This window comes from Bidens hawaiensis, unplaced genomic scaffold (genome assembly GCF_021521415.1).
Source record: "Bidens hawaiensis isolate Kalapana, Puna unplaced genomic scaffold, B.hawaiensis_p1.1 tig00419429_1, whole genome shotgun sequence".
Taxonomy (NCBI): domain Eukaryota; kingdom Viridiplantae; phylum Streptophyta; class Magnoliopsida; order Asterales; family Asteraceae; genus Bidens; species Bidens hawaiensis.
The window spans coordinates 436,737-455,375 of NW_027504857.1; the positions used below are offsets into that span (position 1 = coordinate 436,737).

Here is an 18,639-nt window from a genome sequence, read left to right on the forward strand (position 1 = left end):
AGTGTGTGAAGGCTAACGATGCAAGCTTGCATAGCGCATCCGCAGATTTGTATTCGCTTTGCTTGATGTGCACAACTTTGCAATCGTTGAAATCGCGCATAAGGGTTTTTGCTTGTGCGAGGTATAGGGCCATTGTGTCGTTCACGACCGTGTACGTCCCGTTTATCTGGTTGGCTACTAGCATGGAATCCACGTGGGCTTCCAAGTTTTTTACCTCCATCTTACGCGCAATTCTTAATCCGGCCAAGAATGCTTCGTACTCCGCTTCGTTATTTGTACTTGGGAAATCCAGCCGAATAGCGTAAGTGTATTCTTGGCCTGCTGGGTTAGTTAGTTTCAACCCTGCGCCTGAACCTTCGTTGTTGGCTGCTCCATCAGTATAGAGTCGCCAGACATCGTTAATGTCTTGTGCTGGAGAGGGTTGAGCCTCTTCCTGGCACTCTTTTTCCCGCGAAGCGGGGACTTCTGCAATAAAGTCGGCCAAGACCTTGCCTTTTATGGCTGGTCTTGGCTTGTACTTTATCGCGTATTCTCCCAACTCAATTGCCCATTTGGCTAGGCGCCCTGACAACTCGGGTTTGCCTAGAATGTTTGCAAGTTTGAAGTTGGTGAGAATGGTGATTGGGTGGCCTTGGAAATATCGTCTTAGCCTGCGTGAAGCCTGTACAAGCGCTAAGACTAATTTTTCCAGGGTGGAGTACCGAGTTTCCATGTCTGTTAAGACACGGCTTACATAGTAGATGGGCATCTGGATGCCCTTTCGTTCTACTAGTAAGACTGCCCCGGTTGCTCTGTCTGTGGTGGAGAGGTAGAGAATTAATTCTTCCCCCACTTCTGGTGCTGTGAGTGTTGGGAGTTCGATCAAACGTGACCGAATCGCTTGAAAGGCTGCTTCCGCTTCTGGTGTCCAGTGGAAGTGCGTTTTCTTCAAACAATTTCTCAATGTTGACACGAATGGGAACGACCTTTCCGCATGGTTTGCCAAAAAGCGGTTAAGTGCGGCTAGTCGTCCATTCAGTGTCTGAGCCTGTTTGATGGTAGTAGGTGATTCCATTTTCATAATGGCTTCAACCTTTTCGGGGTTCGCTCTGAAGCCATCTTTGGTAACGATGACTCCTAAGAACTTCCCATCTTCCATCCCAAAGGAACACTTGCTCGGGTTGAGCTTCATGTTTATATTTCTGAGCGTGTTGAAAGTTTCTTCGATGTTTTTCAACATCGCCTCTGGCTCGAGGCTTTTGATGACCAAGTCATCCATGTAAACTTCCAAGTTCCTCCCGATTGGGCATGAAACTCTTTGTCCATCAGGCGTTGGTATGTGGATCCGGCATTCTTTAGTCCGAATGGCATCATTTGGAAACAAAATGTGCCATCGGGCGTCCGAAATGCGGTTTTATCCTGATCGTCAACAGCCATGTGGATTTGATGGTACCCTTTATACGCATCAAGGAAGCATTTAAGGCGAAACGGTGCTAATGAATCTACCTTAAGGTCAATTTCGGGTAACGGGTAACAATCTTTGGGGCATGCCTTGTTTAGGTCTTTAAAATCTATGCACATGCGCCATTGTTTGTTGGATTTTGGTACCATGACGGGATTTGCATCCCATGTTTGATATTTACTAACGCGTACGATGCCTGCGTCAAGGAGTTCCTTGACTTGGGTTCTACACGCGTTAGCCTGCTCAGCACCCATTACGCGACGCTTTTGTATGACCGGCGCAAACGCCGGGTCACACCTGGGCTTATGCTCAGCCTTACTTTGAGGTACACCAGTCATGTCAGCTGGTGTCCACGCGAAGATGTCGGCATTTTTTTGCAACAAGCGTTTGAGTAAGGTGCGTGTGGGATTAGTGATCGTTAGGCCAATGGTAACGGCTTGGTCAGGGTATTTGCCATTGAAGGCCCATTCTTCTGGCTCAGGGGTGGTTGGTTTTGCCATTTTTGGTTTGGGTTTAGATGAGACAGATGCGATGCATACCTGGGGAATGCCCGTGATCATAGCGACGCCCTCAGCTGTTGGCCATCCCATCATACCATGGACCGAAAACACCACGGCATTAAATCTTGCCATCCCATCTCTCCCGAAGAGAATGTCGTATGTGTGGTGTGGCTTCCTCATTACAACGAAATCCACGTCTTCTGTGCGGGAGTACTTCACGTCCGTGAGAGTGACGAGGAAAGATAGGATTCCCAAGGGGGTGTTTGTGCTACCGTCAAACCCTTCCATCGAGACGTAAACTATTTCTAGGCGTTCTTTGTCTTCGTCGTCTAGCTTGTCGAAGAACTGCCTATACATGACTGTTGATGAAGCGCCATTATCAGCAAGGGTGCGGGAGGTGATGTAGTGCCCCAGCTGGCTTTTGATGACTATGGGGACTTCTTTGTTGGGCCCCCTGGCACACGCGGGAAGCGCACTTCTGCTTCCTTCCACGCACTTGGCTCTGTTGTTCGTCGTTTTCTTACTCTGATGTTGCCGTGAACCATGTGAATGCTGATATCGACGGGCTTCCGTCCATTGCCCTTGTACCGATTGTCTTTCCTCCCTCCGTTCTTGATTGACGCCACGAGGTGTGTGAGTTTCCCATCTTTGACGAATGTTTCGACGACATCCTTCAAGGATGTGCATTCCTCCGTGGTGTGGCCTTTTGTCCCGTGGAAGTCACAGGATTTGCTCTGATCAGCGTTTTGACGCTGTCGGATTATTGGAGCCTTTGGCCATGGGAGCCTTCTCGGTGGCAAATATCTCGATGACGCTTTTGGTGAGTGGCGTCCATCTGGGATTCCGGTTCGACGACTGCATGTTGTCCCTTCCGCCTAAGAGAGGGCGAGAGCTGGATGAGGTGTCAAAGTTTACCCTTGACTGCCAAATATCAAGCTTCCTCTTTTTGTTTTGTCGGGCAGTACGGACGTTATTTTCTCTTGTTCTCTGGGTGTAGAGGTTTGTGCTCTGGGGAAGATTTCTACCTAGTTGCTTCTTCGTTTCGGCAAAGCGTTTAGCTGCCGTCATGATGGCATCCCACGTGGGTGGCATGCCGTTTTTACCTGTCAACGTGCAGATGAGCTCTGGGTACTCAGCGCCCTGGATGAAAGCGGCGCGAACAAGATCTTCGCTAATAGTTCCCCTACTTAGCTTCTTTGAGTTGAAGCGAGTGATGAAGTCTAGCAAAGATTCGTCTTCTTCTCGGATGAAGTCTAGCAAAGATTCATCTTCTTCTCGGATGCAGTTGAGGATTCATCTTTGGAACAAGTAACACCATGTGGGTTCCGTCCAATTACTGACGGTTGCCCCCCGCTATAAATCTGTTCATGTGATCGCCCGGGTCAGATATGCCATCGTAAGTGGCTATGTTGGACATCTGTTTGGCACTCTTTGGAGCGATTGCTTCCGCAATGTCCCTTGCAAATTTGGACGTTCCCGCATTCGCAACAGTTGGTCTGAAAGTTTTGGAGAAGTCACGTGGGTTTCCCCCCGTGTTCTTTGGTTTGAAAGTTTCTTCGAAATTTCTTCTCGAGTGGAAGTCTGCTTCTTTACGCTTCCCTTTCGCCTTATGACGTGGGTTTGCGTCACTGTCAGATTCTTCCCAATCTTCATCATCCACATACTCACAATCATTGCTCATGTTGAGCTGTTGTCGAGTGCTTCCGAATTTGTCATTGGCCTGTTGGAGTGAACGTAAACGTTCGTCCAACTCGGCTTGGAATTATTTCTGACGTGCTTCTGCCCAAGCTTTAACTTGTTCCGGTGTTTGTCGGGGAAGTCTCGTCTGTTGTTTCCCAACTGGGTATCAATGAATCCCAGGAGAGGATTGTTTACTACACTTGCCCCGGCTTGGGTAACCGGGGTAGTGTTCGTAACAATCGTGTATTCACCGGTGTTCCCCCAGTAGCTGGGGTTGTGGTTACCGGAGTTTCTTGGTTAGTCGGTGGCTTTGGCATCGGAGTAACCTTAACCATCTTTCCAGAAGTTTGAAAAAACTGAGAAAAAGAAGAGTAAGTTCTAGCTTAATGCACGGATGGCGCCAATGAAGAAACACTAAGTGACCCTGACAGATTAAGGATAATCTTAGGGTTTTTGTAGATGTTTCCCACGAGGGTTAGGTCCGGCAAAGATGGCTATTCTTCTCAACCTGCAAAACAGACACCGTAAGCTCGTCACTGAGAAGGGGGGGGGGGTTCCTCCTTGTGACCACCCTCCGGCGTGAGAATCAGACTAGGTTGCTCTGAGTATAAGTGTGTATAGAGAGAAATAGCTAGAGAGAAGATGATGATACCGTTCCAGGGTGTTGGAGTATTTATAGCCGAAGGTAGGTTTCCAAGCAGGTACGGCCAGCCGTATATAATATTCCTTTTCCACCAACTATGGGCTACGTTCGTGCCATGATGGGAGTTGGTGGGTAGGCAGCGGCTGATAGTGACATTTTTTACTGGAGCGTGCTCCTCCTCGTACTATTGTCAGTGAGCTGTCACCCTGTGATTGGTTCATGGGTTGCTTTTGTCAGATCTTGTCTATTTGTCCATACCTTGATAGGTATAGTACAAAAGATCTTCTAGAAGCGTACGGACTGGCTCTTTTGGGCGGGAATATTCCCGCCCTGCTCATTCCTTCTTCAGGTGACATTACTGAAGTATTTAGAGTTAGTGCCTTATACGTGTAGCCTTACTGTTAGTGCGGGTAGCCTTCCTTCTTGGCTTGTACCCACAGCTTCGGGGACAGGCAGGGTACTGTACCAAGGGAGGCTTTCCTGCGGGGACAGTTGGCTTACTGCGTGTAAGGTCTTCATCTCTCTGAGCATGGTGGGTCCTGCGGATCCAGTTGGTCTTTGCGTAGACGTACCTCTTCAAGGTGAGTCTTGTGGGTCCAACTGGGCTTTGCGGGAACCTACCTCTTCAAGACCATAAAGACTCAACAAGTCCTGTGGTGTTAGTATTTGATGTTAAATCTCTTACCATTACAACAATTCAGTAGCCATGATGACTATGAATTTTTGTACTTGATTCTTTTTTTGCCATCATGTGTATTTTTAAGGGTAAAATCGTTATTTTACAAGCACTGAGATAATGGGTATCGCTAGCATGTATGGTTTCTTAGATCCAATGTTTTCATAACCGGACCGGACTCCGAACCGGACGGCCTATCGGTTTACCGGTTCAACCGGTCGAACCGGTCGGACCGGCCGAACACATTTGCTCAAAGAATGGCAGGTCAAGCCTAAAAAATGATTTTTCAAAAAAATAAAATATTTTTTTATATAGAAAACCGGTTCAACCGGTCCGGTTTTCCGGTCCGACCGACCGAACCGGTTCGGACCGGCCGGTTCCCAAAACAGCCGAGCGAACTATGTGAACCGGACCGGTCGGTGGACCGAATCCCGGTCGGACCGGTCCGATCTCAACAATATTGCTTAGATCATAACTACTTAAGTTATATACTAATAAAATTTTGTTTATGATCTATTTACATTATGTACCACATTTGATTTTGATTCTATGCGATCATTTAAAGGTGGAAATTATGACCTGTTTACTTATGAAAAAGTATGTTTGGATTATATTCCATCCCAATGTTAAAATGGGTTCAGTAAATAAAGCATGTGATGGGTTGACTCGAAACTCTTTTTTATCAAATATAATTTGTTTTAAATTTGATTACAAAAAGTATTTTCAATAATGATTTTGTTTTGTATAAAACTATTTTTAGATTAATACATGCCAAGCATTACACTTTAAATAACTCACAACATGTTAAACACAGTTGACACGTTTCTTTTAAGCCATTTTATATTTTGATCATTAAAGATAAAAGCTAATCCAAATTGACCCATTCATTAAAAAACGGGCAGGAATTACCATATATAACGAATTAACGATCACTTGCAATAACCATTTAGACACACCACAATCATTCTTATTCTTGTACTAAACAAGATATCTGACGCACAACAGTCATACAGTATGATGGAGTTATGAACCATGGTTGGGTATTGTTATTGCTAATTATACATAACATTAAGACATATTTTCACATTATTATGGCAAAGTATCCAACCACCAGACTAACTTATTCCATATGAGGAATCTGGATTTGTAAAGCAAAAACGAGACTGATCAGTTGCTACGGAGCTAAACTGTTTAGCACTCATGTAATATTTCATTAATGACTTTGTATGCAATTTTATGTTCTCGAAATGACTAAACTATATTGACATCTTTTTGTGATTCTTATAATGTCGCAGGTTAGTGTTTTTACGTGTAAGATAAACGACTGGTGCTAATTTTGTGTTTGTTTAGAATACAATGTTACATGTTCATGACATTATGACATTAACTACACGTCCACCGAATGGGTATAAACTAGTTGGATCGGTTTTAGAAAAACAAAATGTTTTTAGTTTTTTGATACATTGTACGTATTTATACTTTTTGTAAATGGTACTAAAATTGTAGAAATTTCAAATTTTGGCTATTTTGATCGTATTATAGTTACCATAGTAATACAATGTAAACATGGAGATAAATTTATTACCAATCAAAATATATCCGGAGATATAAATGCATAATTATAAAGGAAACAAGCATTTAAATAGTAAAATCATTAAACTGGTACGTAGTAATCGTAAACGACTACACGACAACATTGATCAAACCTACATTTTCTAGATAGGAGCTTAGTTCCCATGAACAATTTTGAAGATATCATCAGCAATGTTTTTCGCATCATTTGAGATACCATATAATCCGGCACTCGCAAATCTAACACAATAAAGACCATGTTCCCCTTTCTAATGATTAGGGCTTTTATGTTTTGGAATTCCATTCTCGTTGAAGAGCCCTCCATCATCCTATATCAAACCAAAAATGCTAAGATTAAAAAACAAAAGGTTAAGTAAACAAATTAAGTGTTATTACTTTAGTTACCTTAAGCCATTTTCGCACAGTGCTTTTAAAACCGGTAGCAACGACAATGACATCAAATTGTCTCTCTTGACCATTTGTAAATTTGATTTGATCACCTTTTATTTCTTCAATAGCCGTCATTACCTAGAGACGACAAAAAAATAACAGCATGATCGCTAGTTAATGTTTTAATGTTATAATTAGATATGAAAACATGATAGAGGGGTTTACCTCAATGTCTCCTGTTTTGATCTTTGAAATTTTCCCAACATCGATAGTAGGTGATCGTCCGGTCTCTTTTTGATCATGAATGGTCCTTTGAATGGCCTTTGTATTCCATATACACCAAGATCTCCATACAACAACTTACTCAACATTAGGACCATCTTGTCTTCGAAATAGCAAGGAATATATTTTAGTATATACATTCCGAGTTGCACTAGCTCCTTGGTAAACACATGTATCTGTCACAACAACAAAAAGAATAGAATACAATGTTAGATTTATCAAAAATATGCTTTTATTATATAAAACGCAGACAACTTTATATTTAAAAATCACGCGGGAGAGCGATTAGCTCGCATACCGGGCTACGAACAACTATTGATGTTTGAGCACCCCAATTGCACAAGTCATATGCAATTTCCATACCCGAATTTCCAGCACCAACTACAAGCACATCTTTGTGTCCAAATCTTTTTCCATTATCATACTCGCTCGAATGGATGAACAATACTTTGAAGCTATCTAAACCATTAACATTTGGAATAATACCTTCGCTATTTTCACCGGTTGCAGCCACAAGAAACTCACACACGTACTCCTCGACCACACCCGAAATCCAATTTTTGGCGGTAACCACCCATTTTTGTGCAATCCTATTATACCATGCATTCTTAACGCTGCGTTGGTACAACGGAGCTACATTAAACTGATACACATAGTTTTGCAAGTATTGAACAAACATGTCTTTTGGTACAAATGTGGGTGCGGACAAAGGGAATGACATATGAGGGAGTTCACAGAAGCTTTTAGCCAAGTGAAGCTTTAAGCGATCATAAGCCTTTTTTTGCCATAAAGATGCATAGCAATCTTCCCTTTCAAAAACAATGTTTGGGATAGAAAGAAGATTGAGACATGCTGATGTTGCAATGCCGGCAGGTCCTGCTCCGACTATCACAACAACTCTTTCTTGTTTCATTTTCTTTCAAGCTCTTTCTAATGAATAATGTGTGTTTATTGATGCAATATGTAATGCACAATGCACATACCCTTTTATAGGAATTACAAAAAGGAGGCAAAAGAGACTATTTCCCACCTTTATTGGAACCGTTACTGAAAAACTTATTTTTTAAAAGTTTGAATTGTTATCCGCGCTAAAATTTCAGATACTATACCAACAATACCTAAGAACCCTAAATATCATGTAAGCTCAGCGGTTTAATGGTTCAGATCACCTCCTGGTCTCACCTTACCTAACTATGCTAAGATACCCAAAGATTAAATCACCTCTCAGTCTCTCTAATCACAAAACACCCTAAGGCGTAAAGGGGTATTCTTATTGAATTCGGTTATAATTCGGATTTGTAAGAATCTAAGGGAATCTAGGATAACTCACTCCCGTGCAATCATTACCCAAACCCGCAAAAGATCAAAACAAACGACACTTAATTACCTCCCGGTCTCTCAAGTGGCTGAATATAAGGTACTAAACTTTCAATTACCGTTTCTATGGATTACGTTAACGATAAACCATAAACTAGTTGTAAACACACAGTAAACAACCTAATATGCACCCATACATGATAGACATTCACAAAGACGCATATAGAACAATAAATTGATCATAAATTAATACCAAATACGCATATGTATCACAACCAAATAAAACAAAAACTTTACCAAAGCATGAACCAATCAATAAATAATCCAAGACCGAAAATAAAACGAGTCTAAAAAGTATTCATCCAAACCCAGACAATATAACAGTTTAGCCAATCATAATTACGAATGAAACAAAGATAATATATTTATTGCGATTCATCGTAAAAAGATATAAATATGATTGAGCTACTAGCATACTTGCTTTAATTAATGAGTTGTGTGCCAGCTTGTTTCTTTTCTTTTTGAATTGTCGTGAGATTTTCTTGAGCAATGTGGCTGCTTGTTGATTTTTTCTTTTCTTTTGAACTTGACAATGGCCAAAACAAGGGGCGCCCCCCTGTGACTTCCTTCCTCTTACGCCAACTCCCTTCCATTTATAATAATATAGCTTTTCTTTTTCTTCAAGCTAGAATAATGTGACATGGATTATGCATTGCTAGCCCATCATCCCATATGTTAAACTTCATCTACAGGCCCACGTGAGGTTTCATAGAATCCATAATCATCTATATTCCTAATCACAACACATCATAAACATTTAGTATATGTGGATATTTCAAATAATTTCGTCATCTAACTTAACCAAACATACATCTTTAAACTGAAAGAGAATAATTATCATAATAACAATAATACGTAATATCCAATTATTAGACTTAAACGATCTAGAATAAATACTCCATATTAGCTCGTTGTCTTATAAACATTTTACAATTCAAATATGAGCCAATAGGATTAATATTAAATAAAACTAGTTCAAAACTAACTCAAAAGTGTAGGCTATACTTATATTATTTATATATAATTTAGCACATATCACTTAACCCAACACCACCAAACCTTGCAACCACTAGCTCAAGTTTACCAGACATATTTCTACCAAAGAACTCTCTTGCATACCGTTCAAGCTCCAGCTTTCCAAGCAATCCCGAATCAATCTACCTTGACTGCTCCAACTCCTATGAATGCAACTCCTCACGATGCTCCAATTCACGTCAAATAAGCTACTCAAGGAATCCGAAGACTGTTGCCGTTTTCTTTATCTATTTTAAGTTATCTCATCATTTCTTAATTACGTTTTGTAACGCCTCGTTATGGCCTTGGATTATTTCCAATTTGAACTATTTACCTTCTATTTAATAAATAAAGTTTCTTTTGATTAAATAGATTGTTTATTGAAGTCTACTTATATCCTATTTCTTTACCCTCATTAACCTTTTTAGCCAGTGGTGGCTCGTGGGACAGCTAAAACAAGTTAGGGCTTTAGACCTACGCTTAATTAACCCCCCCCCCCCAAGTTTTAAAAAAACATTATATATAGATATATTATAATGGGTAAATTAAACTCAAAGTAACGTATTGGTGTGGTGGTAGGCTTAGTTGTTATTAAAGTATAAGTTATTAGTTCAAAACTTGTAATAAGAAAATTTTATTTTATTAAAAATTGTCATGAAAAGGCCCCTGATGACGATGACCGTCGTTTGAGTCAATCAAAAACCTAATTAAACTATCTAGATAGGATAAGTAAGGTATCGTATCCACCAGGAGTATATGGTCAATGTGATTCGTGTAAGCAACTTTAATATTATGAAGTAACAGATTTAGTGCTGATCACACAAGCAATGATTTAAATTTAGAGTTAAATAAGCAAACGAGTAAACAAGTTTCAATCAATTAACAAAGCAAATCACACCTGGGAATTCAAGTAAGCAACCTATAGTAATCTCATGCAACCTAACAGATTAATTATTACTGGTTAACTACAGACTGATCAATCAAACAAAACCTTAGACATCAATAATCGCTTTACACACGGCACTGGTTATCAAACGGTCCTTGCCAGTGTGACTCAGTTAAGGGCTATTATATGTTTTATCGTATTCAATCTAATCAAACAATCATATGATCAATTATCTAGCAACTGGTAACAAATCGTTCAGACCAACGTAAACCTAAACCGACTGAACACACAGAAATACTAAACATCAGTAATCATATATCAACCATAAACAATTATACATAGTGTTCTTAATCACATGAGAAAAAACTGTAAAAGTTACAAACTATACATCCCGGGTATGATTCGGAGAAGACTAGCCGAGCATCGTAATCGATAGATCTTCAATTATGATGAGGAAGGCCATTAGGATTGATCAAGAGATGATTGGTACCCCTGGAATTCACCCATAATCGCCTAATAGCTGCTGGAAGTTGTCAATCTTGATTAGGGTTCGGAAAATAGAAGATATAGGTCAAAATCCGTTTTTTCACGTTTTTTAAGACCATCGCGTATCGCGATGGCCATAGACCCTACCCATCGCGTTCCGCGACCTAAGAAAACCTCATATTTGGATTCCTCTCAACGAGAAACCCAAAATTCATATTTTATGGCTCCCGTAACTCATTTTCTAGATCAGGATATGCTTGTTTTACTTCAAGGTCGCATTTTGTCAACCCATCTTGTTCAGTTTTAGCATTGGCTTATGATTTCTCATCCATACTCTTCCCGAATCCTTGTAACACTTCCCAAGACATCAAATCATGCTTTGGTCTTCCCGAGATAAAATTCCATGCTTGTACAGGTCTCGCATTTAGCATCTTTAACGATCAATTACCTGAAATACAAAAGCACGTATGAAGTACCAAAGTTCTAACAATATACTCAATAAAACTACATAATTAATACACTAATATATATACAAAATACCCGACCATCACATCCCCACACTTATCTTTTGCTTGCCCTCAAGCAAAACTCTAAAGTAAATATTAACCTCCATCATCGGTATGTGAATTATCGCCATTAATACTAGTAAGGTTTAAGGTCATACCCAGTTTCCCAGACTGACACTTTCTAGATTGACATACCACAAATACGGTTAAGTGCTATAATAAAAACAATAGAGCCGTCCAGACGAGTGTACTTTGTTTCCGGTTAAAGCATACATGTTCATACCCCTCACACTATCAACACTCCTCTTAGTTTAATATCTGGACTAGCAAAAGATGTGCCAGTATATGTCTTTGCCCTCAAATACCAAATATGAGTCACAACTTAATAAGCTTGCAGGCCAGTCTTATCTCCACCCATTACCCACCGGTTGCATAAAGACTCGGACTAAGGTTTTGCCGGGGCTTAGGTTGGGTGCGGAATAGGCATGTTTAGTGACTAAGGTGGATGTAACCCAAATACACAAACAACTAATAAAAAATAAACAGACTGCTAATTACATAACTGAATAAGAACTGACTTTCTTTTTGGCTTTTTTCTTTTTGTTTTTTTTACCAACTGATAGACAATACACTAAAGCAAATAATTATACAACTCTGACAAACACATATTTACAACTCAACCAAGACATACATACATTGTGTACTATACTCAACAACTGACTATATACAACTCGATAACGAACTGGATTTCATCACACAGGGTTAAAATAAAGTGAAGGCCAAGGCTGAAATGGTGTGTAATGTCTGGTTTAACAAATAAACAAGAATTAGGTCCAAACAGGCTCCTAGGGGGATATTGTCGGGTAAGGAAATTTATTTAGTGGAGGAAAAGTATATGTAAAGGTTTTCTAAAATCCTAATCTCCATACAGGTGGTGGTATTAAGATCTCTATAAGCATGTGACAAGCAAGTTCTAACTCTGTAAAACATACCGGTTTCCCTCAATCAATGGTGTAAGACATGTTTTATATCTATTATATAATATGTGTATTAAGTATAGGGGGCCATCTCACAATATGTCTGGAATAATGGGCTGTCGATATGAAACATGTATACCCGTCCCCTTGACTCGTTATCCCCGCCTAAACGACCCCATTTTCAACTTCTCTTTTTAAAACATTCGTGAGTAAAACTATCGAGAAGCTGAAAAACCAACCATGACCAGAAACCTATAACTTGGCATTAATGACAATAATTAACAGTTAATAACTTTGGTTTCTGAACACTCTTCGAGGTACTATCGGGCTAAAATTTTCAAATTTCCCCCATCCCCACACTTGAGGTTTACATTGTCCTCAATGTTAAAATATTTAAACAATTAATGAACATTTGAGGGACGGGGTTGAAATTGACTTTTTAACTGTTCAACAATTTTAAAAATTCGCGGCTCAAATGTGACGGTTCTCCTAGCAAATATACAATTACACTTTTAACATTTAAACTAATAAGACAAAATAAATTATGAAACTGAAATCACCTGATATCAGTGAGATTGGAAAAGGACCAGTCGCCTCGCGAACTCTCATAAAACCTCGTATACTCTCGTCTCGACCAAGTACCAAACTGACAACCGAACCTGCAAAATCTCGAGACGTGTAGAAGCAAGCTTCTCACAAGTGTAAGACATAGGTCTTTTATGAGTTATGAAAATGATTTTTTGTTAATTTTATAAAAAAAATTACCGAGGCTAATTAAGTCATCTCATAGTAAATTTTGTTAAACAAGTTAAAAACGATAAAAGACCTAAGTCACTTTCGTAGGAATCACGATTGCATTTAGCATATACAACAAGCCCTGTAAACCTCCCGGTAGCCCGGGAGGACGAGTGGGGTCTTGTGAGGGTTTATAGTGAACTACACCCACAAAGTTCGGTTACAACATAATATACACGCACCTGGATTAACCACAACAAAATGAACATGAAAGCACTCTGGGTCGCTTAACTGAAACCTCATTTTCTCGTGGAGCGGTATCCGCACACTTAGTTTTTGCTATGATGGTACGCTTGAAATGCAATTAGTAATAAATAAATAAAAAATGCAAACTAAAAATATACAAAATGTACAAATACCACCCTTTTGAAAATTTTCTGACATTCAAGGTGGGTGTCTAGCCTGCCCCCGTGCAGCCTTCTCGTTACATGCACGCTCCTCAAGAGATTCCTCCCAACCTTTTGGAACGACATGATCCTGCCATTTTTCATTTACGTCTGGCGGTTTCTTTACATCTTTCTTTTTCGTCTTCTTTCCCTTTCTTGTAGTTGCTTCCTCACCATCTCTAACTCCATGCAACATCTCATTCCATCCTTTCTCCTTCATGCTACTCCTTAGCTCATTCCTGTCAGTCACAAAACATTTCTCTTTTGTGTGATCCTTTCTCAAGGATTCACACTTTTCAACAACATGGTTAGTAGCATTTTCAAACAATGGTAACCGTTTATCAAGATCCCCACACTTAATCTCCAATATCCCCTTAGCACAATCAATTACCGCATGTGTTGTGGCAAGGAATGGCCTACCCAATATGACTTGCGGTTGTGTATTATTCACACGTTTGGCATAGTCAAGTACAAGAAAGTCAACTGGGTAGAAAAATTCCTCCACCTGAACCATTACATTAGTCACCATGCCCCGGGGAAGTGTATGAGTTTGGTCCGCCAACACCACAGTGGTGTTTACCCTTTCTAATGTGCCAAATTCATACTGATCATATAAACTACCAGGCATGATACTAACACATGCTCCAAGATCTAGAAGTGCCCGATCAGTTTTAAATTTCCCATATTGAATTGATAAAAGTGGCACTCCCGGGTCTTGGAGTTTACTTGAGGTGGTATTATTCTCCACATCCTCATCTCTCATGTTGGTCAATTTACCATTTAAACATTTTTCACATGTGCAATTTTCACAAAAAGACATTTCATATGTTTTTGGTTCTGATTCATTTTGGAAAATTGATTCATTTTGACCGACACAATCACTCTCACCACTAACATCTTCCACCACCCTCTCAACAAACTGTGGTGGTGAATCAACTTCAACAACAGAAATTTCAAAATGAGGTAAAAGAATTACAGCGTTGATGTGCACATTGTTTCCTTTCTTGGAGCTTGAGCAGTAATGGTTCGGGTTGACTGTGGTGTCACTCGGGAGTTGGCCCGCATTCTTCTGTAGCTTTGCCACATCTGCAGCGAGCTAACCGATCTGCTTCATCATTGCCTCTGACGACTTATCCCGTAACTCGAACTGTTGCTTCGTCTCGGCCTTGTGATCAGTCATAACTTTCAATAATGCATCCAACTTTGAGTGCACCACTCATCCGAATTTCCCGAGGACCCTTTCTGTTGATCCTGATTATCCAAAGAATTTCCGCCCCGGTTACCATCTCTGTTATACCCCGATTCTGATTACTCGAACCCTGCTGATAACCGCTCTGGCGGTAATTACCCTGCGATCTGTTCTGGCTCGATCCCTGAAAGTTCGGGTTCAACTGAGAAGACGCGTTCCCGTAACAAAAGTTCGGGTGATTCCTCAGGCCCGAGTGATATGTGTTCGAATTGAACCCTTGGCCTTTGGAATCCCCGTAAGCATAATTAACTTCCTCGGTGTCATCCTCCACATCATCATAATATTCGGGGCAATTTTCTGCCTTATGCCCGATTTCACCACAATCTTCACAAACAGGGAATTTAACACCAACTTTCCCGACCTCTTTTTTCTTACCCTTTTTCAACTCAGCCAGTTCACGTTCCAACTCAGTAATTCTTTCAGACTCACTCGCAACTGACTTAACTGACCTTGATGAATTACCCCGTCTTCGTCTTTCAGCTGTTGCTTCAGATTTCGAATCTTCACACATAAACTCTAGAAAATCCCAATCATCTTCCTCAGGCTGATTCAACAACAGACCATTACACGAGGCCTTAAGATGCTTTCGGTCCTCGTATGTCAACCCATCAACAAAGCACTTTACCAGTTCCCACAGTTCGATTTGGTGATATGGGCATTTCCTGATCATGTCTTTATACATGGTAACAGCTTCATGAAATAACTCACCAGAGAACTGTGAAAAGTTGCGAATGTCTGAACGGTCCTCGGTAGTCTTCGACTGTGAATAAAACTCATTTAGAAACACCTGCTGCATCTCGGCCCAATTTCTGATACTGTGCATCGGTAGTGAATAAAACCAGTTTTTTGCTTTGTCTTTCAGGGAAAACTGGAATAATCGCAACCGGACTTCATCCTTATCGAACATACCATCACCAATAGACCCGCAAATAGTCGAAAAATCGGTCAAGTGCAAATACGGGTCTTCCGAAGCCAACCCGTGGAAATGAGGAACGATGTTAATGTAAGATGGCCGGGACTTGAAAGTTTGTTGTCCCTGCACTCGTTCCTGTGGGATCAACGGGGATGCTCCGTCCGAGATAGCCGGTCTGAACCGACTGTTAACACCGTGAACCGGAGCCATATAATTCCTCCTAAGCCCCCCGGGGTTTCCCAAACCGCCCTGGTTAACCTGAATACCACGAACTCTTTCGGGCCGTTCCGCCCGATTCACTTTGTCTCGACCCCTTCCGTTCTGTTAACTGGTTCAGCCTGTCTTCGATTAACCGGCTCTTCTACCTCTTCACCCGGATTACTATAACCCATATCTTCATGCTCAAAACCTTCGTTCTCGGGCTCAACTGCCCGGTTATTTCTAACTCATCTGTCTACCTCATTATAAATCTCCAAACTTCCATTTCCATTATTATTTTCCCCTTCGTCTTCCTCTTCTGTCAGAACACTCGGTTGAAAATCATCGATATTTATCCGAACTCGCTGGTTGGGGTTATTATTTGGAGCGGATGGTCCGGATCGGTCAAAGTTGAGGTTTAGGTTTCGTCTTGGGTTTTGGTTTCGGGTTCTAGAAGCACGAGCTGAGTGATTTTGGTCATTTTGGTTATTGAAGTCAGGTAGGTCAGGTAAGTTGTCTGGGTGAAACGCGTTAGTTTGTGGAAGTGGGTCTTGGTTTTGGTTATTGTTCTGGTTCTGGTTTTCGTGTTGGTTCCGGTTCTGGTTCTGGCTCTGGTCTGCCATTTCTGTTTTGTACTCGGTTTTGCCGAGCTAACCTCTCTATTTCAGGCTCGTAAATTAACGGTGACTGTCGGCCCGAATGGTGGGTGTGCATAAACCTGTAATCTGCACGACTAACACAACCCGTGTAAAATACAGAAAAATAAAATTTAAACTAAAAATTGAAAACAAAAATAAACTAAAATTAAAATTAAACACAAAAATCAAATAACACGAAAAACACTAAGCGCACTAACTCCCCGGCAACGGCGCCATTTTGATGACCGTCGTTTGAGTCAATCAAAAACCTAATTAAACTATCTAGATAGGATAAGTAAGGTATCGTATCCACCAGGAGTATGTGGTCAATGTGATACGTGTAAGCAACTTTAATATTATGAAGTAACAGATTTAGTGTTGATCACACAAGCAATGATTTAACAAGTTTCAATCAATTAACAAAGCAAATCACACCCGGGAATTCAAGTAAGCAACCTATAGTAATCTCATGCAACCTAACAGATTAATTATTACTGGTTAACTACAGACTGATCAATCAGACAAAACCTTAGACATCAATAATCGCTTTACACACGGCACTGGTTATCAAACGGTCCTTGCCAGTGTGACTCAGTTAAGGGTAATTATATGTTTTATCGTATTCAATCTAATCAAACAATCATATGATCAATTATATAGCAACTGGTAACAAATCGTTCAGACCAACGTAAACCTAAACCGACTGAACACACAGAAATACTAAACATCAGTAACCATATATCAACCATAAACAATTATACATAGTGTTCTTAATCACATGAGAAAAAACTGTAAAAGTTACAAACTATACATCCCGGGTATGATTTGGAGAAGACTAGCCGAGCATCGTAATCAATAGATCTTCAATTATGATGAGGAAGGCCATTAGGATTGATCAAGAGATGATTGGTAGCCCTGGAATTCACCCAAAATCTCCTAATAGCTGCTGGAAGTCGTCAATCCTGATTAGGGTTCAGAAAATAGAAGATATAGGTCAAAATCCGTTTTTTCACGTTTTTTAAGACCATCGCGTATCGCGATGGCCATAGACCCTACCCGTCGCGTACTGCGACCTAAGAAAACCACATATTTGGATTCCTATCGTTGAGAAACCCAAAATTCATATATTATGGCTCCCGTAACTCATTTTCTAGATCAGGATATGCTCGTTTTACTTCAAGGTCGCATTTTGTCAACCCATCTTGTTCAGTTTTAGCATTGGCTTATGATTTCTCATCCATACTCTTCCCGAATCCTTGTAACACTTCCCAAGACATCAAATCATGCTTCGGTCTTTCCGAGATATCATTCCATGCTCGTACAGGTCTCGCATTTAGCATATTTAACGATCAATTACCTGAAATACAAAAGCACGTATGAATTACCAAAGTTCTAACAATATACTCAATAAAATTACATAATTAATACACTAATATATATACAAAATACCCGACCATCAGCCCCAAAATCGTGTTTCGATTTAAACCTCCAGATTCGTTGAGCCGGTACTGTTTTTAGTTCATACATCTTAATTAGAGTTGAGTAATTACAGGCTTACTGCTCCTTTGAAGTAGTGTTGTACTGCCAATCTCATATTGATCAACTAACAAATTAATAACTAGAGTGTAGAAAACTAAAGTTTATATAAGCATACCACTTATCCACAACAGTTTCTAAAAGCCTAAAGTTTCAGCAAATTAATAAACAATACGTACGAGACAACAATAACTTAGAGGCTGCAATGTTCCGTTTGTGGGTCTTGGGATCACATTACTAATCCTGAAAATTGGGAGGGTATAAAGGCATGTCTAGCTTCGTCTTCGTTTTGTAAGCAAATGGTTTGGGATTCGTACACTATATATAACATTAAAATAATATATATATATATATATATATATATATATATATATATATATATATATGTGTGTGTGTGTGTGTGTATGTGGTTGAGAGAGTAGTCACCCACTTTTTGCCACCTATGATGTTTAGATGAAGTTTGTAGTCACAAACTTTGTGAAGCAAACTTGTAG

General features: G+C 40.2%; 1 protein-coding gene across 1 annotated transcript; it reads right to left on the minus strand.

Annotated features, from left to right (window-relative positions):
• Nucleotides 1-6,781: 6,781 nt before the first annotated feature.
• LOC143608762 (putative indole-3-pyruvate monooxygenase YUCCA11) lies at nt 6,782-8,097 on the minus strand. The gene is made up of 5 exons (XM_077083711.1): nt 7,458-8,097; nt 7,323-7,360; nt 7,128-7,223; nt 6,918-7,040; nt 6,782-6,841 (listed from the first exon to the last, which is right to left on the minus strand). The coding sequence occupies exons 1-5, from the start codon at nt 8,095-8,097 to the stop codon at nt 6,782-6,784; spliced, it is 957 nt and encodes a 318-aa protein (XP_076939826.1).
• Between the last annotated feature and the right edge of the window lie 10,542 nt (nt 8,098-18,639).

What these genes read in the sequence shown, in the direction of transcription:
- LOC143608762 (XM_077083711.1), bottom strand. Translation starts at nt 8,097, where the DNA reads ATGAAACAAGAAAGAGTTGTTGTGATAGTCGGAGCAGGACCTGCCGGC. An exon ending in CGAGCTAATCGCTCTCCCGC is followed by an intron (nt 7,361 to 7,457) that starts GTGATTTTTAAA and finishes TTGTTGTGACAG; the next exon opens with ATACATGTGTTTACCAAGGA. An exon ending in TCAAAACAGGAGACATTGAG is followed by an intron (nt 7,041 to 7,127) that starts GTAAACCCCTCT and finishes TGTCGTCTCTAG; the next exon opens with GTAATGACGGCTATTGAAGA.